This window comes from Oxyura jamaicensis, chromosome 2 (genome assembly GCF_011077185.1).
Source record: "Oxyura jamaicensis isolate SHBP4307 breed ruddy duck chromosome 2, BPBGC_Ojam_1.0, whole genome shotgun sequence".
In the NCBI taxonomy this organism is placed as follows: domain Eukaryota; kingdom Metazoa; phylum Chordata; class Aves; order Anseriformes; family Anatidae; genus Oxyura; species Oxyura jamaicensis.
The window spans coordinates 79,597,152-79,624,990 of record NC_048894.1 but is presented as its reverse complement, the minus strand read 5'-3'; the positions used below and the strand labels follow the sequence as shown (position 1 = coordinate 79,624,990).

The 27,839-nt window shown below is 43.1% G+C and overlaps 1 protein-coding gene across 2 annotated transcripts; it reads left to right on the top strand.

The window, feature by feature from the left end:
• Window positions 1-17,062, top strand: LOC118162780 (MARVEL domain-containing protein 3-like). Of its 2 annotated transcripts, none has more exons than XM_035319203.1 (4): window positions 1-126; window positions 1,125-1,278; window positions 4,551-4,711; window positions 16,168-17,062. In XM_035319203.1, the coding sequence occupies exons 2-4, from the start codon at window positions 1,163-1,165 to the stop codon at window positions 16,872-16,874; spliced, it is 984 nt and encodes a 327-aa protein (XP_035175094.1). In that variant the 5' UTR covers window positions 1-126; window positions 1,125-1,162; the 3' UTR covers window positions 16,875-17,062. The 2 variants fall into 2 exon arrangements, with proteins under 2 accessions (XP_035175094.1, XP_035175095.1); XM_035319204.1 differs by lacking the exon at window positions 1-126 and adding an exon at window positions 480-857.
• The last annotated feature ends 10,777 nt before the right edge of the window (window positions 17,063-27,839 follow it).

The following is a 27,839-nucleotide window of genomic DNA, read 5'->3' as shown; positions in this document are numbered from 1 at the left end:
CCGAGCAGGGCGGGCAGGGCGCAGGGCAGCACCTGCGCCAGGGGCCGGGCCGCCGCCGGCCGCCTCCGCCTCCCCGCCGCCGGAGGAGGGCCCTGGCCGGGAGCCGGAGCTCGGCGCTGCCCTCAGGTGAGAGGCGGCAGGGGCCGGGGGCAGCGGGGAGAGGTGGCCGGGCTCGGGGCCGGGCCGCCCCCGGGGGTGGATCCCCGCTGCCCCGGGGTAGGAGCGGGTGGCGGCCGCTGTTCGGAGTGCCCTCTGCCCCGGACGGGGGAGCGTAGCTTCCAGCGGGGAGACAGCGACTCTTTGTTCGTGCGCCGTGAAAATAAATAAATAAGTCGGCTGCTGTCTTTAGTGGCACCCTAAGGAGACGGAAGGGAAGTCGTTAAGCGAGGCCTGAGGTCGATCAGTCAAAACCAAATCGACCGGGGCGCTTTGAGAGTAGCGCCGAAGGGCTGTGGTGATGGGAAATGGTCGCTGAGGTGCTTACGCTGTGTGCTGAGATCTCTTACAGCGAAGGGTAAAGACACTTTCAGGAAGCAACACCCCTGTAAATAGCTAGTAGACAATTACAAAGGATATATCTTTGCGCAAAGTTAGTTTCAGCTTTGCCTGTAGCATGTTTTTCTGAAGGAGGCATGATGTTCGGTAACGCGTCTGTTGACGCCAAGGGGTGCCTTCCTCTTTGAAAATTCCAGAATAAAGGTTGTCAGATTGGGTGGTGGTAACATGCTCACGTGGGTATTTACTGTGTTTAATGCTGTATTGGCTTTAAAACAACAACAACAAAAAATAAGGAAACAAAGTCAAGATCCATGTTCTTTCTGGACACCATGCTTTGTCCTTGCAGCAGAGACAAGAGGGTGAGAGCAAACCTAATCACCTCGGTGAAAATTCTGTTGAATATAGAAAAAATATGACTACTTGATCAATAGGGAAATGTAGAGAAAAACATCCTTCTTTACTGAACTTAATTTACGTGTAGTTTAAAGGATTTTTACTTCCTTTACTTCTTAAGGAAGTCTCTACCAAGTCTTGAATCAGCATGAAATGGACATGTTCTGTAAGTGCTGGTCAATGAATAACTGAGTAGAGCTATAAAATGAAACAGTTTTATTTTTCTGGTGCAGGAAGTTATTTCAGAAAACAAAAATACATGTGAGACAAGATGCCTCATGATGGGAGACGATACCAAGATAAACAGCGCAGGCACCACGAGGATCATGGATCTGATAGGTACGAGGAAGACAGAAGAACAAGAAAGCAATACCCTTACAATGGAAGGTAGGTTTTACCACCTTAAAGGAGCATATCACAGCAGATCTACAATGCCTGCCCTCTTTTTTGCTTTTAAATACGTTCATATTAGGGTAGTAGACAAAGCATTTTCTCAGCCATGAAATCACAAAGCATGAGCATGCTGCTTTAAGGATTGGGAAACTATTTTACACTGAAATTTTAAACAAACCTTAATCTTTTTATTGAGCTCCTGGGTAACAAAATGCTAAGAGGAGGCAGAACGAGAGGCTGTGTGACACAGGCAGAGCTGTGACTTTCATAGGGTTGTCTGGATAAAGCTGGGTCACAAGCAGTTGAAGTGTGGCTATGGGTTGTTGTACAGGTGGTTAAGAAGTTGGTCAGCAGGCAAGAGCAAGTCAAGACTGGCTAAATACACATTGTTTAAGCCAGAATGTCACTTGTCTGAGACCAGCACAGGCACTTAACCAAATTCTTAGGTTGGTCTAGCTCAGCTACGAACAAGTTCATACTAATCCAAAACAAAATTGATTTAAGTAGTTCCAGTCAATAAATGAGTACTTCTGTAAGTGCCTCAGGCGGTTCATGGCACTTGATAGCGGGTCAGCCAACTATCACTACAATAAACAAACTAATAGAAGGGTTGGAGTGGCAAATAAACTCTCAGGATATTACACTCTTCCTTTCAGCCTGGCTTGCCTACAGCATATTAGAATTTAGCTTAGACTGTTTTTCTTTGAGGGCATGACAGTGGTTGCTTTGTTGGAGAGAGATCTGCAGCTGTAAACACCAGTAGCAAATCAGCCAGGGCAGTTAGGTGTTCCTCACATCCGCTTAGCCTTTGGGGGCCTATTTGTAAGGTAAGGCAATTTAAGAATAAAGACAAAGAGTGGGGAGGAGATAAATGTAATAAAGATTCTTGAAAAGCACTGTTGCTGAAGTCCTCCCCAGTAATACACCTTAGCAGGAAAAACAGGATGAGAATAGAAGCAGTAGTGAAATGCACTGTGTGGACTAGGAAGAGTACTTCCAGCTAAATATAAAAAAAATGGATGATAATCCTGTTGTATTATGAAAAACTAGCTAACGTGTTACGAAAATTTTGAGAGAAATGGAAACAAAAATCAGCCGAAGAGTCATCCTCAGAGGCTGTATGATTGTCCTTGGTAAAAGCAAAGATCAAGAGGGAGTATAGTTAAATTATCTTGAACATGTTAACCCCACTGGGGGGAAAAAAAAAAAAAAAAGGTGTTGGGGGTGTCACATACAGCATCACTGAAGCAACTTCTCTGGACTTCTTGTTTTTGCCATTACAAATAAATTACTGGACACAGACTGAAAATTGGTGGAAGGACTATAAAGGCCGACAGACCTTCGCTGTATACAGCATGGATTAGAGAAAGGGAAGCTGCAGATACAGATTTATAACAGCCACGGAGATCATTCTTAGAGTCGAGTCAAGACTCTGGCAGCCACCAGTCTTCACTGCAACTAATCAAAAAACTTTTTCATTAATCATTTTAATGGAGTTTGGTATAAACTAACAGCATTTCCCCCCTGTACCTCTCAAGAAAACTGATTTTGAAAGGAAATTACAGTACGTTGGTGAAGTCTTAGGTTCGTTGACCAAAAGACTTCCAGGTACCATAACTGAAGAGATGGGAAGAGTTTTGTAGGAGCTGTAATTTGTGTGCCTAATTGCCCTTACGAGCCAAGACTTTGTAGCGACAATATTTCTCTTTCACAGTACATTTCTGTCTGAAACTGCTATAGCATGCTTCCACTCACTGCCGAGAAGAAAGAGTTGCATTACCCTGAAATGGAAAGTCCTGGAGGGAGAACTGGAAAGTCCTGGAGGGAAACAGGAGCAAAGGTGGCCAGAAGAGGCCCGTTATGAGGAAAAAAAAATCTAGAAGAATTTTTTTTTCCAATTGTACTCAGTTACTGAACATTAGGGGAGTTGTTGTTTTTTTTATTATTATTTTTATTTTTTGTTTTGTTTTTTGGCATGTAGTAAGATACAATAGAGAGAAGCAGCTGCATCAGAAGTACCAAAGGGATTGCTTTCAAGTTAACTGGAAGTCTTATAAATCACACAGCTTATTTAATTTATGTGACACAGCTGCGCGGGATGCTTTGGTGGTTGCACAAGACACAGGACAAAGGTCAGAAAAATCAGGATTGTTTCAGCCAAATAGAGCTGTTGGCAACTACACATGGAGATGTTAGCATTGGTCTTGTTACTGAAGGTCTTAATTAAAATGTAAGATTACAAAGAACATGATTTAATGTGGATGAATGTGATAATATTTTTGTAAGTTGAATCTGGAATTGGATGAAGATAAACCCAAGTGCTGTGATACTAGGAAACAAAACTACAGTTGAAAATACTGATATGTGGATAAGAAATTCAAGATAGTAATTGAATGGGAAGACATAAAAGCAATAATGTGGAATGAGACTTAAAATACCCTTTAATAACAACATCATCCAGCTGTACCTTGAAAAAGGCAAGTTCCAATTCTCCTTCAAATGAGGGAGAACATTTAGATTAGACCAAGGATTTACAAAGTGATTTACAGCCACCGTTTCTTTTAACCTGAGTGTTAACTCAGTTTTAAAAGAGCAAATTGCACTTTTCACACGGAATAATCTAAATCCCACCAACCTTAAACATGATCAGTCTTGATTTGTGGAGCTGTACGTCATTTACGTCATTGCAGCAAACCAGACAATTCCAATTTGAAGTATACAAATGAAGATTAAAAGCAGAGATCCATGAAATTCATTTATTTTGGCAGATTTTAGATTCTTCTTCACCTGCCATTATGGAGTTCAGAAAAGAGAGAAAGACATATAGGCTAATGTTTTTCCCCGGTTTTAACATCTTCAACTGCTTTTTAAATTTGAAAATAATTGTATTTTTTATTCTCTGGACTAGCTAAAAATGTTTGTTTTTCATGGAAAAAAATCTGTTACTTCATTTTTAAGGAGACAAGAACTCTCCCCTCACACCCTTCCTGCTGCCTTTTGCAAGTAACCGAACCGAGTACAGCCTGTGAGTACACAGCTTTCCAAAATAACGATGAATGATCAAGTGCAAAGATGCTTGTGAACATGGATTTATGCAAGTTTTTATACAATATTTGCTTTCAAACCACACAAGCAAAGAAGATCAGAGACTTATGAAACAAGTCAGCTGGTTCCACTAACAGGAGCTTCTTCCAGTTTTTAATGTTTTCACATTCACGAGAAAGCATGATTTAAATACTATACATTACCTCTTTGCTCCATTGTAGGTCAACAAGAGGTGGCCAGCACTCAAGGGCTTCCACTGTTTGCTCAGACTTATACTCTAAAACTTCAGGAGCATCACGGGAGTATTTTGGCCCACCGCCTCAGTATTATCCTCCCAAGGAAACCTTCTCAATGAAGTGTTCAAAGGTATGCACAACAAGAGGTATGTGTGGTTCTTATTACCTCTTCTTATTACTTCTTACTACTTCTCTCTCCTTCCTAGGGCTGGTCTTGGTTGTGATTTCTGTGTTCAGAAGTACAACAATGTAAAGCTGAGGGGGATATCTACAGTTCTGAGTTAAAATGAACGAATGACATAACTGCAGGTTAGTAACTAGTTTTAGGTATTGAAAAGCAAGATTTACAGAGGTACTTAGATACATGAAGATGCATATACAGAGTTTGCATCCAGAGCACCAGCGTGGGTCATGTGCATAATTGCCAGTTTATGCAGCAGGAGTTAAGCTTTGGGATTTAGGAATAAAATAGATACTTGCATCCTTAGACAATTTGAATATGACTAATGCAGCATCAAAGCTTCAGCATTCTGACACATTCTTCTCAGACTTCTTATCAACTCTGGATATAATCCAGTCATCATTGATGCATCTTTATAACGTAACATAGCATGACACAAAACTATTCTATGGACATGAAGCCAACAAAACAGCTCTTGAGAAACACAAGTGTTTGTTGTGTTGTTTTTTTTTCATACCTAGAAAGTGGCTGCAACAAACAGAGAAGCAATCATGAATGTGGGAGGAAACTCTTAAGTTAAACTCATTCCCGTAAACTGAAAAAAAAAAAAGTAGCTAAAATACCTACTGCTCTTCTAAAATTTTCTCTCTTCAGGACAGAGAGCATTCGCACTTTGTTTTTAAAAAAGGCCCACTGCAGTCTAAGTTGAAACATGCAGTTAGGTGCAAGGTCTTTGGTCAGAGTATATAAAAAGCCTTGCAGTGTTCTCCACTAAAGAGACAAATGAAGAGTTTAGTTGTTGGAGGGAAATGAAAACACATAACACAAGATTATTTCTTTGCTCAATGAAGGGAAGTTAAATAACACGCTAGATTTGCTCTTGATATTTCTGAGCTATTTTCTCTTATAAATATGTTGAAATTCTTTATTTGTATGCAGTTTTTTAGTTGTTGCCCCCCCCCCCCCCCCCCCCCAAGGAGTTTTAACTCCAACAGTTAGCAGAGCATATTTACTGACACAGACCCATCATTATTTTATTCCTGATAAGATTGTATTGGCTGTTCTTTCTGCAACAATGCTGGATTGTTTTAACTTGGCTGAAAAACCTTAGAAGACTCCATGTGTTATTTTTGCACAGGTTTAGAAAAATGAAGTTTAATTGCATTAAACTACATTAACATTTTCAAAATGTCCTAGATTTGCATGCATCAGTTGACAACGATGATTTCACTCCCACCCTTCCCCAGGTATTACTCAGTATTTTCCAAAAGTTTAGTGTCTGAGCTTGCAGTGGGAGAGGGAAAAGAGATCATGTAGAAAATAAACTGCTTTGTTAATGGTTTTATTTCAATAAATGAAAAGAAATTTGAGGTTGATAAGATCATGAGAATTTTACCACCCCATTTAATTTTTGAAAGTACCAAGATTCAGCGGAATTTCCTAGAATTGTTTTGCAGAATTCTGTATTTCCCTCAGTCAGATAGCAAACATTATAAATGAAAAACTACACGAACTGTTGAATACAAAGTCAGTACATGTGAGGTACAACTTCTTACAGCATTGAAAGTTCCTGGAAATGCTTCTTAACTATCTTTTGCCAATGTTTTATCAGCACTCTGCTGAAATCCCCTTTCCCGATCGCCTTAATTCCAAAACAAATTAGTAGTATCAAGTGAGGCCGAGAAATCAAGTGATCTAGCACAGTCTTTTCCAATGAAATGTGAAGTCTCTGAGCACGCATCACTCTACTTTCACCAGATCTATTTTTTCCTTTTGCCCAGCAACTCTACTTTGGTGTGTGTTGATGAGTTTCTCATACCAGAGAGGAATTCTAAACAACCAGAGCTCTGAGAAGTATTTGCTTCACCTAAGTACTGCCCTCTTTATCCATGCTTTTCACTAGCAATATCCCAAAAAGCCAAAGTCAAGTTTCATAAATAGGCTGATTTTTTTCACAAGCGATCCTTCTAACACTTGAGCTGCAAGCAGCAGCAGAAAAAAATACATTGTTCTTCTGGTTCTCCTATCCTTTATTATTCTCTCCTTCTGTCCCTAATCCCCCCCACTTTTTTTTTTTTTCTTTTAACTGCATTATGAAAATAAACCCAACATGAATATAATGGAAGGAACAGCTGCCAACTGATACTAAACTTTTGTGCCATTAGGAGCATTTGATACTATCTAAGAAACTTCATACCATTCTGCTCCGTTTTTCATGCTTTCATCCTGAAAATGGAAGAAAAAGATCTGTTAAAAAATTATGCGAGCCAGACCTCTTCAAAGCCGTTCAGGTCGATACCACGTGGGTAGCAGTACTGGATCATATAAAGAAGTCATCTACTTACACATCCTCTCAAATAATTAGTATGAGAGTGCAAATTTAGGAGAAATGTAAGGATTTGAACCAGTAGAGAGTGAGTTGTTCTCTAGAATAGGTACCATTTTGTGAACTGAATAACTGTTTTCACTTCAGTTGTGTTTAATACTTTTTAGGGTCTCCAACTGTTTCATTCTATGGATCCACTCCCACTGCACTGCCAATACAGGCATAGCCAGTGACAGGCAGCACAGAACAAAGATTTCTCCCTTAACTCCATCTGCTTGAAAGCCAGTCATTTGCTCTTGCTTTTCTTTTAACAACTACTAATCCGTGAGAGGATCTTCCCTTTTATCTCACAGGAGCTCGTGTCCTTTAAGAGCTGTTAGCTAGAAGCTTCATCATAAACTTTTTTGAGAAATAAGATGTACTACCACTTGGATTGACTTTCTTCATATATCTTCTGATTCTTTCCAACACTTGCCCTCTACAGAATTTCTGACTCTTCTCTGTTATGCTAGCTTTATGTCTAGTTACTATGTGCTTTTCTTCATAGGGTAAGTCACACTTTTGGATCTGCAGATTAGAGGTTCAAAAGACAGTAGACACACAGAAGTTTGCCACCTTCTGTTCCTGTAGTACACAACAGCTTATAGAATGGTGTCAAGCTGTCTAGGTATTCTTTGTACGGGAATGGGAAATAAACTTCTGATAAAGACGAACCTATCACCAGCTAAGGAGCTAATGCTTGGAATAACCATTTTCTACAGCTATGACAACATGTTGAAAATTACAGTTTTTGGCCTGGGATTACTTACAGCTGAAGTTATTTAGACAATCACACTGAACTTGCTTTCTCAGTTAGTACAGATAAGATTTCTATAGTTCTATGAAAATTAAGTTAGCGAATCCCTGATCTGTCCTGCCATGATTACAGCTTAAAGAGGAGCCATGAACAGTATCAGATTTCTTAAGCATATTGTAGGCGCTTCCAAACAATCGTGTCTTTAGTTTACATTCTAACATCCACGATTGTTAAAAACTTCAGACCAATTTCCTCTCAGAAGAAGACAGCATTATGATTTGTAACAATAAAAAAAGGCTATGACTTCAAACATAGCCAGGAGGAAATATCAAACTAGATTTATTTGAAGGAGGAAATAGAATTAGGGAATAACAATGACTTTCTGCAAGTTATACTAATGCATTAACAAGCCAGCATTAATTCAAATGTAAACATCTATAAGCTTTTGTTTTCACAAAGCACAGTCTAAGTTTTTCCTGTAGCTACACATGCTGGCAAATACTCACGGAGTGGAAAAAATAACAAGATGAAAAGTCACCCTAAGCAGAAGGATCATGCTAGTAGACACTCGGTTAATTTCACCACGTTTCTGTTATAAGAACAGAGCACCAAGTTCCCCTATAGTCTCACGTGTAATTAGGTAGCATGCCCCTTCTATCTCTTACAAAGTATATTTAAATACAGTGTGAATAACAGCTGAAATTTGCCATCAAGTTTTTTAATCCTGGAATTGTAAAGACAGAGGGCATTAATAGCGTGAATTGGACAGAGCTAAGCAAATGAAGATATTCCAGATGATTCGAAATGCTTAATTAATATTGCACATTAACAAGATACAATGCACAGCAGAGCTGCAGGTAACCTTCCTGTTCTGAAGAGTATTTCATTTGGAGGTAAGCTTGTCTTTTTTGCAAAACACAAATAGCCACGAGCTATTAGCTCTATAAATCCGTGAAGGGGAGCTACAGTTGTTGCAGATAACATTCTACCTTTAACAAACTGTTGCCCTGTCACGATATGGGACTTGCCCCTGCCCACGTTTTTATATCAGTTGTCTTCACCCACATTTTGGGATTGTGCTAACGTGTACATTATTGTTTTTAGAGAGGGCAGAACTGCAACTGAGAAGATGGAACTAAGGTAGCGGGGAAAGAAAGCAGACAAAGCTGACGTTAGCTGTTAAGCATACGTTGGACTCTGGTCCATGGTTCCCTACTGGGAAATCTTACTTAGGTCTGCACTCTACCAGTGTAAAATAAGAGTGGTACCATCTTTCTTGCAAGGCCACTGGGTTTGTCTGCCTCTCATTTGACCCAAGTTCTAGCAACCAAGAAAAACTGCTGTATTCAAAAAGTGGCTCTCCAAGCTGATTGATACAGCGGAGTGACTATATATGAATGTAGCTGTATTTCTTGAGCAAAGCTTCCTAGCTCACTTAAAGGAGAAAAATACACCCAGCCAGGAATGCTGCTCACCTGGTATGACAACCCACAAGTAGTGAAGTGAATGAGAAGCTCCGGTTCACAAGCTCCTCCAACCTGACCTACCTTCGGCCAGATTATGGTTACTTAAAGAGCGATAACACCCCAATCTTTATACTTTCTAAAGGCGGCTCAGTTTCAGTTTAAATGAAAGGAGTGGCTACAGAAAGTTGGCATAAGAAACGAGCATTTCATTGTTTTCTGGACTTGAAAAAAAAAAAGCATAAAAACCCTGCAAGTTAGTTTCGATACCAAGATATTTATTTATTACCTGACCAAACTATGGGTACGTTAGGAAGAAAAAAAAGACATTTCCTGAAATGCAGAATGTGAGGTGATTGTGCAGAGACCTACCAGGGACACAAATACATTGAAGGTTTTTTACAGCTATTGTATTTAAATCAGTCTTAGTAACTGCTACAGTTTAATGCAAGACCTTCTGCTTCCCACCTTCTCCAAAACTGTAGAAGGTGACTCATGCTGGGTTAACAGGAGAAAAATTAAAATCATGTTTAGAAGTGATGCTTTGAGGAACTACTGGGAAAAAAACAAACAAACAAACTGTTGTTCCCAAACAGGGAAAAAGCACTGAAACTGTGCCTCAGTATCAAGTAGATCAGTGTCAATACAGCGGTGGAAAACTCTGTGGGGACAGAGGCTGATGGAATAGTTCTGCAATTCAAGTCTGTGAAAATTGGATAGAGCAGGTGGGACAATAGTTCTTCAAGGGAAGATGATACACATTAAAAACAGGGCAATACATTTGAATTTGAGCATTAATTATGAATGTAAGGCTTGCGTGAATCATTAAAAACAAGACTGATCATCTGTTGAGATTTCCTAGCAGAGTGATCATCTTTAGTAAAGAGGGACAACTCATTAAAAGACAGTAGTAGTGCTTCTTTCTAGAGCACATGAACAATTTAATTTTCCCTGTTTGTAACTATTGTGTTCTGAGGTGGTTTTGTTGTTGTTGTTGGCAGTGTTTTTGTTTTTTTTTATGCTTTGAACGTTACTCTATTAGGGAGATTTTAGCATAACTCAGTGAAAGTTAAATCCCACCACTGACTAAAGAACACAGAGACCTACACAAAGAGAGGTGGTGTGGGGGCTTGGGGAAGGTTTGCCTGATTCTGGCAAAGCTGTGTATTGCCCTGAACTTGCATTAATGAAGTTGGTCTTCTTGTTATTCACTTTAGTAAGAGTAAGATCATGCTTCATACTGGTCTACATGAGGGAAATAAAACCATTGGCAAGATACTTTAATACTTTGCATCCAGATTTAACATTTTTGATCTGCTGCGACTGTTGTCTCCTTTTTCATTTCCATTGTTTAGGTCTCCTCCATTATTTTGCTTCCTCCTCTCTTCTGTCACATTTTTTTGTCCTCTTCTAAAAGGGGAACAAAATCACTTTCCCTTTGACATTTTCTCCCCTTCCGACCTGCTGTATTCCTCCTGCCACCGACTCAGTTTAGCCCAGAGGTGACCAAAGCTGCACACTGAGCTGTGTCCTTACTCTGTGGAATGCAAAACCTGCACGGTCGAGAGAAGTTCAGCATATGAGATCCTTTTCAGGACTGTCTCCAGCTTTTGTAAGTTGCTATATATGGTCAAAATACTTGTCTGCTCCTTGGAGGGGGGGGGAAAATATATTACCTCTGAAAAGCAGAAAGCTGCCCAAGACAACTTTTAGTGAGAAAGGCTAGGAGAATTATTTTTACTGCATGTGTTGCTGCTGTTAATTCCTGTCTTCCCTTCTCCTTGAGCGACCCCTAACGGGACGTGACACAGGCACCACTTAACCTGTGCGGGTTTGCATGTGTTTTTTTCCTTGTGCTGCCTGCCCTGGCACATGCACCGTGGCACTAGGGTGCAGTGTCTCGGAGGGACAGACAGACACCTCTGGTACCACCGATCCCAGTGGTGCATGGCCTGCGAGGGGAGCAGAGGGAGAGAGCGAGCCAGAAGCCGTGCAGAGAAAGACAAACATAAAGTATCTTAGGGATGTTAAATCAACAGGAAGGAATGATACCGAAAGAGTGAGGAGGAAGAGCCCACGTGCAGTCAACAGAGGGAGAAAAAGTGACTGCTGTGCCAAGGCGCAGTGGAGGGAGACGCTCTGAAGGCCTTGCCTATTAGTCAGGCCCTCACGGGGTCAGGGGGAGTTCAAGACGAACAGCCAGAACTGACTGTCCCACAGATGGGCTTTTGTCAGCTGTGGAAACATAGGAACAAACGCGAATTGACCGTGTTGCTTTATGGACGTATGTACGTACCCATGCTGATTGTGGTGCCTGCGTGCTGGGGCCGTCCTGCTGCAGTGCCTGGGTGAAAAAGACTTCACAGCTTCCAACATACGAGACTTGAACACACCTTGGGTTTACTGGGTACCACACAGTCACACAGAGTGTTGTTTTGTGAGACAACGCATGCAGATTTAACAGCTCACCTCACCTGAAAAAAGGAGAGTTTCTGACCCTCCTCTGGTCCTGGCTGTGTTATTTCCCCTGCTAAACTTGTGCCAAGCACAATTGCTCATCAGATACTCCGTGAGTCACTTCAAGTTGCTAAAGTTGCAGAAAAAAACAGCAGCACACAAGAGAAGAGTTGAATCGTTTCCTGCTCTTTTGATGTATCAAAACAGCTCTTGGAAGGGCCTAATACTAGGCCAGAGTTATTATTGGGCCAGGGAAGAACACGATGACTGCCCAGCCAAGGGTAGGACCTGTTAGAGTAAGGTCAGCTGCCTGTGGCTCTGCACCCTTCCAGGCTGCCTGCTTGCTTTGCTGCATGTTTGAGCCCACCATCTGATACAAAACAAAGCTATTGATCGGTACATTGATGCCATGGCAGAGCATGCACTTCTCATAGAAGGGAGAGAAAAACAGGGAATAATAGATAAATGATATAAATTGAAAGATTGCATTTTGTGGAAGTCACCGTGTTTGTTACAACAGGTAGCTTACGCAGCAGACAAAGTTTACAAGTGCAATAAATTGAAAGTATCATCTATTGCAGATTTGGGTTTTATAGAATGCATGAAGCAATTCTCTGGAAAGCTCCTGGCAGCATCCACAGCCTTCTGGATTGCATCAGTTCTTCTCACCTTTAGTGTTGAAAAGCAGTGCAGAAAAGTATGGGAAGGAAAATGGAAATCGAGGAACCCAGACTTCAGTGTCATTACTTGCTCAGGATGGAGAGCTCATTCCCAAAGCCAGCTATTTGCTTTGCTAATTCTGATATAAATCAGTAACATTTTAGATTGATCCCAAGATTTTGACCTTGAGAAAGGAAGAGGGAAAAAAAAATACAAGCCAGTGGAGGTCTGAGATTCTGTGAATCTATGAGTCTGTGATTTTCAGGCATTCTGTCATTTTATACTCAAGTTTTGCAACACATTTTTCATTGCATGGGATTAGGGAATACTTGCAGAGATCAGCATCTGCCACTTAGGAAGAAAATTTGGCAATGTGGCTATAACTGAGATGACTTAGCTAACCAGCCTTTGAAAGTAGGAATGGCAATGTAGACTCAGAAGTGTGGATGAGAACTCGCTCCTTTTTGCCTGCAGTATAACACTTTACATAGATCACTGCTACAATGCCTTAATTGGCATACCTTGACAGACTTAATACTCAAAATTTAACTGTCCTTTTACTCCTTATTTCTCAAGTCTGTCTATCCTGTTTATACTAGTATAGTAAATCCCAATCTACTATACTATCATATACTATATATACTATACTATCATATACTATACTATTAGCTTTTAACTGTAACAGATAACAGGTGAAGGTTGTATGAAGTTTTTAGGGTGCCTGGGTCAAGATTTGAACATACTGTAGGGCTTAATGTTTCCTTGAAAATCCCAAAGATTGTACAAGGCCTTAGGAATATCTTGTCTACTGTTTTCACAAACCTTGCTGGCTGTCATCAGAGACCTTACATTCACAGCATTGATCTACATAGTTCATCATTTTACGATTTTCTGTAATACCAGAGATTGTTACTGTTTTTTTTTGTTTGTATAAAGTCGACCCAGATATTGCAAATAACCGATGGAGTAACTGCTAATGAACCTCTCTCCATTGCTTAGTCACTCTAATCAATTCTACAGCAGGCATGTGTGAAAACACTACAGGTACATATAAAACCTGTCCAACCTGAATGCCATGTCAAAAGAAGTTTTCCAAGCATGCCATTAAAGCATCTACTACTGCAGTTAAAAATACAGTAGCCCACGCTGATTATGCTTCTCCTCCCATCACATCGTGCCAGTCCTACAGTAGTACCAGCAGTCGGCTCAGTGAAGTCAAGGCTTTGTGTGAATATGTAGGAAATTTTCAAACAAATGCCATTGAGGACTGGGGTCAGTTGTTTTCCTACTGTTACAAATGTGGAGCAGCAGGTGCAACAGAAAATTGCCTTTTCCAAAGCTCAGCAAGGTGATGTACAGGAAAAGTTGATACTTAACAGGCCAGAGTGCCTCACTGGTCACAGAAGTTCTGAGGACAGAGGTAGAAGAAGGCTGGCTCTTCATGAATTCCTATCTTTCAAGTTTCCAGACATACTTAAAACTTAGCTTTCCCTTCATCAGGTGGTCTTCCCTCCCCGTAAACTCTTTAGAACTGCTTCCTGATAGAGCATCTGTGAAATCAGTTGTCAGCCCTTAAAGTCACCTTCTGCAACTGACGCTGCTCAAGGACCATGAGGACCTAAGCCAAATCCCTGAATCTGGGAGGCGTAAAGTGGGTAGACAAAAAAAAAAAGTAATCTGATCCAGTTCCACTGAGGGTCCTGTATTACTATTACTCTTTAAACATATTTTGAGCAGTCCTAGTTAAAGCAGTGATTCTGTACCCATTAAAAACTTCAAGTCTTTGCTTTCATTGTTTGAATTTGATACGATCCTGTCTCATTGACTGGGATTTAAATTTCTCTTTACATATAGCTTCACAAATATTTCCTCAGATGACAAAGCCTTGTGAACTCATTTAGTAAACAGCATGATTATTGCCGTGCTTGGCTGAAATGGTTGTGTGGAAGGATCAAGGAAAAGGCAGGTTTTCATGCAGAAAAGGGCATCGCCTCAAGAAAACATGCATAGAAGCGCATGCTTATTTCTTCCTCAACGACAGCACTGTCTTCTCTGCCTGCTCTACCTACTTCTCATTAGGCTACGAAATGTGTGTGTGTGCCTTTATATATGTATATACATGCACACCCCCACAACCAGAAACATGCTGAGCCACAGATACTCTGTTCCCAGGTATTACCACCGCTGTCATTGCTCCTGTATGTGCTAAGCAGATGGTTCACAGGGCCGTGATGTGAACGGGCTCAGCACCTACCAACAGCTGTGTTAGCAGAAGTGAGGGGAGCAGTCTGAGGATGGGGGAAAGCAAGCACTCCTGAAGTAACCAAAGGCCCTTGTCAAACCTTGGCAGAAGCGCCTTCCAGTGAAAGCAAGCAGCAGCAGGAGGGTATTTGTTGTCTCAGCCCTCTGTGGAGGGACTAAGAATGGGCAGAACAGGAATATCCAATGATCCTTCATAGCGGCTGTTGCGGACTTTCTTCAGTTAGAAGCATCTGGCAGCACAAGAGAGAACTTCTTTTCAGGCCCGTACAGCCTTGACAGCAATTGAGCCATTGCTCAAGAGGAGAATGCCATGCTGATCAACGTTAGTAGCATAAAATGAACATCTGTAGGCAAGCCAAGGATGCCACCCCACGCTTAAGACAAATATAGGACCACTGTGTGAAGCATCTTACGTTCTTAGTTGTCAGACTACAATGGGATAATAAGACTCACTATTCAGTAATTAATTTCAGCACCGGAGGATCAACACACGTGATACACTGGGGGTTTTCATGTCTCGAATAGGCGACTCTTGCTATGCTGTGCTTTGACATCAGTCATGTTTACTAATCTTAGCCTGACCCCTAGTGAGCTGTCACAGAATAATCAGATTTATCTAAGCCATGCTGCTCTTTCCTGACAAGCCGCTACTACAGAAAGAAGCCATGTATCCACTTCTTTTTGCTTAAAAAAAATCGTGATTACCTTTATCAGTAGTATAACGTGAGAAGAGTCAGGTCAGAAATCATAAGGCTTTCTTCTGAAACTGGGCATGCATAAGAGAACAAACACAAAGTGGTACCAAGTTTCCACTGTCTTACCTCAATATATAAGGCGATTTTTTGTCCCTGTCCCCCACTTTTTCTGATCGATCAGGAACTGCTTCGTAATATTATGAAGAGATTTTGTGAAAGTGGAAGTTGTATCTGATTAGACAGTACGTTTAAATTAACAAACTTAGACACAAAATATGTAAGTTAAAGCAGTAAACGTGTTTTTAAGGACCTAAATAACTGTACAAATTTTAAGCCATTAGAAGATTCTAGGTTTTTGTCAGCTTTCACCTCAGCATTTTGTTCATACTGGATATGTCTTGTTCAGTGTTTATGCCAAGTAGTTACAGGCCAAAATACAATCACCGTTCGCTTTCCTCGGCAGTAACACAAGCACAGTAAAATTTTTATGGGTTTTTCCCCTCCATCCCCATGGAGATCCATTTATCAAGCACACTGACAAATTAAAAAAAAAATAATAATTTGCCCAACTTCTGAAATGTACCCATGAGAGCTCGCACTATTTTTTTTCATTATTACTTTTAAAGAAATACCCTTGCGTTGTTGTAGCCAAGAGGACTATCTCCGTAATAGTGCTGTTTATGGTTTTGGTGTACTTTTATCACCCCCAGTTTGCTCAAGACGTGATTTTGACATCTGTTCCCATCTTCCTGCTCCTTACAGGCATCCTGAAGTTCGTGGAAATCACAGTTAACCTCCTGGTCCTGATTTGCGTGGGCGCTGCCCAAGCCTCTGTTGCAGGCTTCACTTCCCTGGGCGGTTTGGGTCTCGGGTCCTTTAACCTGAATTCAGCCTACAGCCCCTTCGAGGGAACGGAGCTCCAGGAGGTGAGAGAGCTCGACATGCAGATCACCCAAATGAGAGCCCCGTGCGTCTACGGCGGAGTAGCCTTCAGCTTAACAGCGGCAGCACTTACACTCGTGTTCCTTGTTGTGGGGGTGAAGCCCATCCACCGCCTCAAACTGGGGCTGCTCGCTGGCGAATGTGCCTTCAACCTCCTGGCTGGGACGGGCTACATCGCTGCAGTCGGCCTCTACTTGCATTTTGTCAGCCAGGTGAACTCCACAGAAACCTGCAAGAGGCGCGAGAGGCTGTACGCGCGCCGTGGCTATACCTCCATGAGCTGCGTGGTCCAGGGTGGCGACGCAGCCGTCGGCCTCTTTGGCGTTGCTGCTGCCTGCTTGTACTTCGCTAGCTTTGTGGTCTGCATCCTTGCTATTCGAACTGTCCGGGCCTTCCGGAGCCACGCGGCCAAGGCTCAGTACAGCCCCAACAGCAGCGTTAAAGACAGAAATATCAAAAATCACCACGCCGTCCACAAGACCCCTGAGAGCTCCCACAACACCCAGGCTCTTGCTACATTAGTCTGAAATCAGCTCTGGGACCGTGCCAAAGAACAGGAGCTTCAGCAAGTGATGGGCACTGGACTTTGCATGCCTAACAGGCAATGAGTCCAAAGTGCATTGTCCAACAAGGTACTGGAAGCATGTATCAAATCACAGAATGTAAAAATACTGTTATAGCATGATCTAATAAAATAGATGCTGAGAGGAAAATCTGTTTTTTTGCACCAGTCTCTCAGACAGACTCCTGTATTTAAAATGTGTTCAATTCTAATGTTTTCCCCCTGTACAGAGCAAATCTAAGCAACAGTGGGCTGTCAGCAGGTTGCAATCACAGTGCTGCCAAGCTGGTGTTAACAACCACTTCCTTTCATCTCCCTTGACCTTAGGAATTGAATACACAGCTAGCACAGACAGCCATCTATGCAGAGACGTCCTTGGACAGATCCTGTGCCTGTTGATGCGTCCTACTGACTTAAGCCACAATGCTCACAAAGCAGGGGACACTCAAGTGCCTCTCTGAATCTCAACCTGAGCTACGCCTGTGACCTGTTTCTCTTGGCATAATGAAGTGTTTTACCTATTTAGTCATGGGGGTCATCACATGGTGATCATGCACTCCTTGAGGAACGTTGCTGAGAGGAACTAGGTGCAACTTCAAAAGCAGCACCTGGGTCCTGCTCCAGGTCTCTGCTATGTTTTGATCTGAGCACAGATCAGAACCTGAGAGGCAGCACGTTTGTCAGTTGTCAGCTTGATGAAGATACAACTTGCTTCTGTAGCCATCTCAAGAAGGTTCGACTGGCTGACTACAGCTGACCATGAGCAGAACCCAAGACAGGAACATGCTGGCTGCCACTGATTTTTCATGGGAATGTTGCAACAATAACAAAAAATATATGCATCCTTGCAGTATCTAAACACGTAAAGCATGGGTGAGCAGCAGTAATTTTATGGTCCCAGGGTTGAGAAAATAAATTTAAGAGAAGATCTTTTAAGAGTCCTTTGTTTGAGGCAGATGAAATAGGTCACTGGACTTCATAGGTGAGAGAACGAGGAGAAAAAGGTATTCATGAAGTACCTCATATTTTTCAGCTTGTGGGGAGGGAAGAGGCAATTTTGATTCTGGCTGTGGCCTTTCAGTTTTGTCTGCTCAGAATCATTGCCCAGATGAGGCTCTTTTGAACCATAACAGAGCTTGTTTGCTGTATACTTTATATATGTATATGTATACACACACACACAAACATATCTCCAAGGATGACATTTGAGGTTATATAAGCCTAACAAGAAAATGTGATTACACTAAGTATTTGGCACTGATATAATACTGTAAACATATCTTTAATAATTTGAACATAAACAAGCTTCAGAGCGTTACTGTGCTTATAAGGAGACATGAGTGAAAATGTTTCCAAAACTTGCTGTGACCCACGTTAGCAATAGAGGCTTCGGTTTCCAGGTCTGCCCAGAACCAGGCCTTCACTGGTAAGCCCTAACGGGCTGGGGAGTGTGTTACAGGCGTGTCTGGCATGCAGCTAGAGCCACAGCTGACTGCTAGCGGTTCAGAATAATGCTAGGTGTTACTGCCTGCACGCTTGTTCCTGCACCACTTCCACGTCTTCCACGTTTTGAGTGCAGGCTTAGTTACATGACAGACTAACTTAAGAACAAACAAAAAAAAGCACTGTGAAGTGACACGTTCAAAAGGTTAGAAAAGGCTGCAGAAAAGAATGTATAAATCTTAATGCAGCCCTTAAATACATGTATGTTATGAACCTTACTCTTGGGGCTTCTTACTCAGCCCCATTTAATTTCTGACAGCTTGCCTGCCATCTCTGTCCAATAGAAGCAGTCCTCCATGAGCACAGTTTTTTTGTTTTGTTTTGTTTTTTCTTGTCTATGTGATAAAGGCTTCATTTGTTGCAAGTTAATTCAGTCTTTAGATAAAGGTGTGAAGAATTTCCCCAGGGATTTTTCTGTAGCGTCTCTCCCTGGGACCATTGCGTTCGCCACAGACAATCAATTTCACATCCCCGTCCTGTTAATAACAGGAACAATTTGATGCATTTTATGAAGAGTCAGAAAGGAGCTCCTAGCCTGCTTGTAGGTGCTGGGCTGGTGGCTCCCGCCTCAAGCATCCTGTCAGTCCCAGTCACATTTGCTCAGCTCCTTGACCAGCTCCTTCCTCGCACTCGCCACTCCCCACGTTTCAAATCTCAGGACTCAATCTGCTGCAAGTAGTCCAGCCCCGATGCCTCCTTTCAAAGAGCAAGAGGTGGGAAGTGATAAAGCTCCCTGGGACACCAGCTTCCAGGCCTCTTGCTTAACCAGGCTCAGCGTGCCTCAAGTTCCCAACTGAGGGAACCTGAATCCTAATCCCAATTGTGCTGTCAATTTAGCTGTATATCTGTCTTTTCTCCCAGTCCTCACTCCTGTATGTGCACAAACACGGAACACTACATTTCTTCATAAAGCAAAGTTGCTACTGTTTGATTTTTTTTTGTATTATTATTATTTTTTAATCTGACAAACATTATTCATCCAGCTTTCTGATCAGAAGTAACAAACCCTTAGTAAAACTCATTTATCCAGACCTACTGAAAACAAAAGTCCAAATGATTTGGTCTGCTGAACTCTTAAACAAATGAGAACCAACTTTTAATAGTTACCTTCAACCTGGTTGACAATGCCTGTCAGCTCTGGCTGTACTCCCACTTTCTACAGTAAATTCATTAATGCCACCACGTGATTGCCTCTTTCTCTAGCCCAGGGAATACCCAATGTCCCAGTTCCCTCCATTTTTCATGGCATTTGCAGGGACTGGTGGCTCCCTTGGATGCAGAACTTGCCTGGGGATGCCTCTCGAGTCTCAGCCCAAATTTCTAGACCCAGTTTGGCTCACTGTGTCCCGTGTCCCAGGACACGCAATCTGTTTTGAGTAGACTTTCTCCACAAAACCTCTATCATCCCTTCTAAGAAGCAGATTGCAGGCAGCACTGCTGCAGCAAGCAGCATGCCCCGCGAGCAGCCCCAGCAGTACCCGGTAACTCACGAACGAGGACGGGTCACTCGGGGCCTCCCAGGTCCCCACGGCAGGAAAGTGCCCCCGACAGAGGCCTGGAGACCTCGGCACCATGAAGAGAGACCACTATGAAGTAATGCCAAAGAGGAAACAAACACCAGCTCTGTGTCCTCCGCTCGCCTTCGTGGAGAGATGTGTGGCAAAGTGGAAAATCCCAGAAACTCTCCTCAGAGGACTATGGCAGGGAAGGGGAAGCTTTCCTTCCCCTCGGGGTGAGCCATATACCACCAGAGGAACCAAACAACCCTGTCTGCAACAAGCTGAGCCTCGGCGGTCTGTAAGCGCCCTGACAATCCTCGCCGTGCAGGCTTGGGAAGGTGTCATACGGGAGGGGGATTTTCTGCCTCACACAGATGACAAAGGCTGCAACAGGCTGTCATCCCCAGCTGCTGCTGCAGGTGGTCGTGTCCTCTGGGTCAGATGAGTTTCCCCGCCTCCTGCTGCTTCAGCACAGTGACTGCCAGCTGGTACAGGACAAGAAACCACAGGAGAACCAGTAAATAAAGCAGGGCACGGGGCTCCTGCCAGCCCCATCATTTCTTTTAGCCTTTCTCTGCTCCGTGCATGCGTGCAAAGCCTGCGTGAAGCTTCCAAGGTCAGCACTGGGGTAAAATCACCCCTTCCACTTCATTGCTTTGGAGCTGCCCCTGCAGCCAAGTTTTGCCTGAAGTAGCCAGGCCTTTAGCAACTCGAGGACTGCACGTGGCCATTGCTCCACGTCCCTCTCGTATGATGGATGTTCAGGGCACATCCAGCCTGCCTGTTGTGACCACCACCAGCTTCTCACCTCCTACGCTGATAGCAAAGGTCAAACCTGCACTTCTCAGAGGCAGTTGTGGGTAAGCAGTACGGCGTCTCTCAACCTAAAAGCCTTGAGGACAGCACCCCCGATACAGTAGGAAGCCTTCTGGCAAGCCAAGCCTATTCAGAAGCTTCAGAAAAGAGGATTAAAATAACCGCTATCCCGACCTCTGGAGATGCAGGTGGCAGGGTGAGCTGGAGCTGACCAGCTGGAGACAAGCCCCCCTGCGGATGGCCACCAGTGCAAGGTGCTGGGCTGATTTCAGTAGCTCATTTATCTTAGTTACCTGCTGCCCCCTCTTGGGTTTAAACCATCCATTTGCACCTGCCGCTGCTGCGGGAGCAAACAAGCTGCAGTCAGTCCAAGAGCAAAAACTCCAGCTGAGCCCACCAGGCATTCATCACCCATGGAGGAACCCCTGCCTCGCGGCCTTGGAGAGAGACTCAATCAAAGCAAAGAAATGTGAAGCCTTTTTTTGACAAAATGCCTCTCCACGCCTTAGTTCTGAGGGGGAAATGGAGGGCATGAGATGTTTAGGATGACTATGTTAAAAACAAAGAAACAAACACAAACACCATTGATTCTGCAGCCCACTGCTTCATAAACTGCAGTGAAATTTTCATCGTGGTAGGCTTTATCTCTCTGAACACACATTTTCCTGAATGCCTTCTTTTATGAACTATTATTTGAATAAAGTAATTCAGTCTGGGGAAAATCTTTTCCAAAACAGAGCAAATTAGCATCCCAAGATGCAGGCTTCTTCTCTTTCAGCATAAAGGTAAAACTGTGGGGGATAGGGCCAGTGGAGGAAGAGGATATTTATTCCTCCAAATACACATAACCTTTACATTTACCAATTAGTTCAGTCACCTGGAAGCATAAAACCACCGCTGCTCATGTTAGGGCATTACCCTCCTGCTTCTGACCAGCTACACAGAGGAACAACTTTTGTATCCACCCACAGAACGGAAATTTTCAGGTACAAACAATGAGTTTTCATATTTTCTTAATAAGTTTAAGAAAATGTTCCCAGAATATATTAACTTTTACCACGATTCAGCCTTTTTTTCCTCTTTCCGCCTCTCAGAGCAGTTTAAACATATCTGATGTGGAGAAAAAAACTACGAACACAAACAGGTTGTGCAACAGCAGAAACCAAAGTCAAAGCTTAGTTTTAAGAAAACCTGGGATCTCAGTTTACGTGAGAAAATGCTTCAAAGTGATGAGAATACATATGGGGATTAGAGTTCCAAAGAACAGTTTGAATGGAAATTGTTCTTTGTAATCCATGCATTTTACTCCCAGTGCAGATTTGTCTTCATTAAAATTGCCTTCCTGTAGTTTTCCACTGCAACTTGGATTGACCGTAAATTGAGCTCTAAATACAAAGCGGACCTTCTGTAACCCTGATCTCTCAGTTACGTTTGCAGAACTTGTATGTCTCCTTTTCTAAGGCCCTGGTAAGTTATTAAATGGGACTACAACCACATTGTTTATGACAGCCGTGACACCCGTCATTACTCACCTCTTTCACAACATCCACCTCCGAGAAAAGGTGGCATTCAATACATTACAGCAGCTTAATGCCAGCACAGCATAAAAGTGTCACAGATGCTCACCATCACCCATCATAAATAAAACATTAGGCTCCTTGCAAGGTCTGCGGATCATCAGTGTGTTTGATGTAATTGGTTTTGGCGTGTGACAGTGCAGAACTGGCAAGTCGCAGGATGCCCTTCATTGCTACAAATGGGCTATTGATTTCCAGCCACGCCATTTGCATCCAGACCCACACCTGCTACTGGACTTTGTGAAACTCACAGGGCATGTGGAAAAGCTTAAGTGAGAGAAAGGCATCCAGCCATTTTACAGGTAATTAGTCTTTCAACAGAATGTAAAAAGGCTCAGGAGACAGGTACACCCAGGAAAGGACCATATGCTTTAAACAGGCTTGGAAAAGCTCAGATATGGCTTGGGTATATTATTTTCAATCTTACAAGAGAAACTGTATAGCAGAGTTGTTCAGACATTTATGCAGATATGAAAACCTTGAATTTTTAGCTATCCCATACTGTCTTCAGAGTTAAATATGGACAGTTGAAGTGCAGGAGGAAAAAATTTAAGAGCTTCCATTGCCCAGCTAATTATTGAAAATTGGAATTTCATTAGCTGCGAAGACACTGTGTGCATTGCATATACATTATTCATAGGCTTCCCACCGTACCCAGATTTACAGTACAAAGCTGTGCCTAAATCTATCATCTGCACACCCACGACACTTCTCGCCCACACCACAGCAGCCCTTATCTGCAAAGGACCCAACACGGTGACTTCCCGATCCTAAATATTTTGGGGCAGGATTCTCAGCACAGAGCAATGGAAGCCACATGACACTAGAAGAGCCGGTGATGGGAAATTAGCTGCCATGTGTAGTCACCATAGGGGCGCACAGCTGAAAGGGTGTTTTTCCTTCCTTCAGATCACAGAAATAGCTCACCCACGAGACGGCCCCGTGTCCTTGGCAACTTGAATTAGATTCAGCTTCTTACACTGTTGCGGATCAGCCCTGGTGGTCAAGATCAGGCAATTTATTAACCCAAACAAAAAGACGACGCTTTTTTTTTTTTTTTTTTTTTTTCCTCCTGGATGGTGTGTGCAAGATCGCTAATTTCACTTGGGTCGGTGATGGCTGTAGCCATCATCTTCCTGGCCTGCGGTAACGCAAGGGGGAGCCCGTGGAGTTTTCAAGTAACAAAGGCGGCCGTAGTACGGGTTTTTCTACCCCAAGTGAAAAGGCTCAGTCTCCAATCAGGAAAAAGAGAGAGGCCTTAAAGCCATTTCTTACCCTCTTCACAAGGAGACCACTTCTGGTTCAAAAAGGGACAGGCTGGACTTGTGTCTCATTTTTCCCTGTTCTTACCTAATTTGTTCCTTCAAGGCACCACAAGAGTCTCATGGAAAGACTTTGTTGATACCCAAGTTAACTCTGAGTGGCCTCACGGTCAAATTTTGGCCACTGTGAGGGAATGGGACGATCCCTTTACCTCTCATTAAATGACTTTACTACAGGAGATGTGTCAACAGGGCTCTGAACCCTATATTTCAGAGACCTTTGCTTGCATTCAAGAGGAGAGTTTTAGCCCCTGGGGCATGAGTATCTATTTGTTTTCATCTCTGAAAAGAGGCAGCATTTTTTGCTCTCCCTCACCATCCAGTTTTCAATAGAGAGTACCCCATTATATTTCTATATGTTCAAGTTTTCCAGGATCAAGATAAGCACTGACTGAAACGTTTCCCCTTTCCTTTGTAGGGATTACACTGAAAAAGCATCTTGCAAGTCACTGACTTGTGCACTTCTGTTTCCTCCATAGTTCTGTGTCCTAATTTTAAAGCACTCCACAGCATATATTTAATTAGCGAAACAGCTCCATCTGCTCCGTGAGTCAATACTGACAACTTCACTGTTAAAACGCACTGATGTCTCCCAGTGCAGCTGTGCTTAATCTGACAGGAGAGGAGAAGGGCCTGCTGTGCTCAGAGCACCATCTCTCGACAAACTCCACGGCACCGGGACCGAGACACCAAAGGGGAAGGGGGCCGCAATGGCAGGCACTAGGCCCCAGCCTTGGCACTGCCGACTACAACCACCCCATAGCCTGAGGTGCAGGAAGCCACGCTCTTCAGTTCCCCTACAGCAGAAAGCCTCAGTGGCTCACAGGGTCACAGAATGGTTTGGGTTGGAAAGGATCTTAAAGATCACCTAGTTCCACCCCCCTGCCAGGGGCAGGGACACCTCCCACCAGACCAGGTTGCCCAAAGCCCCATCCAGCCTGGCTGCGAACACCTCCAGGGATGGGGCATCCACAGCTTCTCTGGGCAGCCTGTGCCAGGGCCTCACCACCCTCATCTTCTCTCAGGTGTCCCTGCTGGGGAGCCCTGCCTTGCACATAACAGGTCTTGATCTCATCCCATTTACCACACAACAGCTTCCTCAGCAATGCGGTGCCATCAAGCTCCTGACCAGCTCTTGTAATCATCTCCCTCAAGCTCACAGCATTAAGGTAATACAGAAGATAGAATGGCATCCTCCCCATTCAGGTCCTGCCTCAGTCATAACCTAGAGGACAGGCTCAGCTGACCACATGAGATAAATGCAGTAGAGGTAGGAGGAAGTATCTGAGTCAACAGAAGGAGATTCTCAACTTTTGATATTGAGAAAGGAAGGTGCAAAGGATGAACTGTTGAACTCAACAGGAGGGGAAGTATAAACAAAAGACTGGAAAAAGGAGGGATCAATTATCTAAACCCCTTTTCCCCGCTGAAGTACTAGATAAACAGTATACCAGTTCTGACCTGGGGCTGCTGTTAATCAAAATAGTATTTAGGCTTCCCCCCCCCAACCTTTTGATTTAAATAGCTATGAGGGTTTTACTTGCCCTCAGGAAGTAACTGAATTTTAACTTTTATCTTTCCATAGAAGCATCAGTCTGGTTAGGAAGGGCATTTGGACATTTATGCCATCAGCATAGGATGCAGCTCAACCTCCACCAAAGCACAGGCAAACCAGAGGAAGGCGGGTTCAGGCAGCACCCCACAGGATCCTCACTGCAAGCATGTGCCAGCATGCAGGTAGCAACTAAATCAGTGAGAAACAAATCAGTTAATCCAGCAATACTGCAATAAATCGGCCCTGAAGCAACTCAATTCAATTAACGAGGCAGGAGAGTAATGCAGGTTAACCAAGAAAAGCATAAACTTAGTCATTTAACAGCCACTTTGAAGTCCTGGTTGCAGCTGCCAGCAAAAGATTTTATTTCATTTTTTTTGGCCAACTTCTGGCCATGCAGCTCTCCCTCTAGCCAAAGTTCTGAGAGACCTAACTGCAGAGCAGAGCTCAGACCTGCTCAGCTTAAGACTTGATGGCCTACTCCTCTTAGAAAAGCTCATCTCTTCATCGACTGCAGGCAAATCAGGCTGACTAGGCTGAAGTTACTGTTTTGTTTACTCCTTTAAAACCCTTTGCTCTGCTAGAAATAACTCAGGCCCTGATCTGTAAGCTGGTTACTAGGTTATTCCAACCAACCTACACAAGCGAGCATTTTCAAGCTGGACTTGCAAGGCCAAACCCAAAAGACACCACCCATGAGCAGTGCTGAGATGCAGGCAGAGGCACAGGGTCACTAAAGGGACACTGTCTGTGTGCTTCTCTGTAACTACATCTGGAAGGACACCCTTTTACAGAGATGGGTGGATGCCACTGTTCTCCAATGTTATGTCAGAATCCAGATTTTACTTCGTCTTGGCTTGGTGGGGCTAAATGAAACGATTCAGGGAACGTGTCTCTCACCACAAAAGAGAGGCTAACTACTTAAATATAACTAAGGGACAGCTGACTGCCAGGGGAATTCTTAGAAATAACTTCCAAAGGTGGATGCAATACTCCATTAACACCTACCCCCACCTGGACAGGCTTCCGAAGTGAAAGTCATACTTCAGAAAATATATACATACAGTTTGCTAGAAAATTGTGTACGAGTTGAAAGCACGACAGCTAGCGATCAGGCTGAGATCATTATGAAGGAAATGCTTTAAAGGTAACTTATGGGACATTGCAGTGGCACCGTGACAGCATCCTGTTAGTGAGGGAGATGAGCTACATGGACATTTGGCTCATTCTAAAAGCAATAACCCACAGGAAGGCAGCAACACTACAGCACTGGTTACCAATGAGGAGGTTGTGCCATGCTCTGAATGCACAAGCAGAATGCCAATGGGTTGCTCATGCACAACAAAATGCATTATGAAAGAGCACTATGGCAGAAAGCAAAGTAAAAAAAGCTTTTATGCCACCAAAAAGGCTTGCATTTAAGCATCCGAGTTATTCCTCAATACCATCATAGCTTCCTATTTGAAGTTATCTTCCAGAAAACAATGTAAATACGTTCATTTTTCTGCCACCAGCTATCTACCTCCCCCTGTTCATGCATTTCTGCTAGTCACAGATATGGCTATCAGCAAGTTTCAAAGGACATGAAAGGTTGGATTATAAAGGTAGTGTGGCTCTTCTCTTTTTTCTTCAGTTAAAAGCCTTCCTTTCATTTTAGTCCCCAGCCTTTGCCCCTGCTACAGCTGTCAAATTCTGCAAACAAATCCACTTCTCTTTTTGAGTCAGATAGTTCCTGGTTGGGCAAAATTGTGTAAAATATACCATGCACTTAATCATAAACTCATGTGTGATAGTAATGCACCAAAATGAAGTCAATGACTTCAGCTTCAGTCCTCACGAGGTAAGAGCATGCTAACACCCTTTGTGAGAGGACAGAGATGTCCAGAAAAGTCACGAGTTGCAAAAACTGTACCTTGCTTTCCAAGTCCTAGTTTAAAACGAGAACAAAATAACCTTTACCCTTGGTTTAAAACTAAATGCTAAACTTTTCAAAGATGCTCCCAACCAGTCAACCTACTGATCCTGTTCAGTTGGTTATGGGGGGCCCAGTAGGGGGAACAAAATGTACCCGTGAATGCATTAATCCCTCACATTATGACTTGTTAAGGAAGGCTACTAATGCAAACATCTTCAGACAAACCAGAAATCCAAAATGTACAGGTCCTTGGCCAAAATCCTGTCACTTGGATGCTATGAAAGCTCTGAGTCCAGAATGCGGTTACCAGTTGCTAACTTTATAAAAGGGACCATGCTGAAAGTGGCAGGCTCTGATGGACTCTGAGTTTTGACCATCTACACTTCAACAAAAGGCAACAAGGAGAAAAACTGAATTGCTGCCTGTAACCTGCTACTGCTGTGGTTGATGTTTGTCCTTAAAATGAAGGGAAGGGAAAGTCTTTATGAATCCTGCCCATGTACATATGTATGTTCCTTTTCAAACAAGGAAGGCATACAGCAGGAGTAAGAATTCTCACTGATGTCTCTGCAGGGGGACAAACCTTACCTCACATGACATGGTGCCCCAGAAGCACCACAAATTCAGTACACCAGAGGCATGTTAGCATGAAGAGACACAGCTGCAGGAAGATTACTCCTCTACTAGCAGTGCGTGCTACACAGAATTTTCCAGCTTGCTCAGAAAACCCTAAACTTGTAATC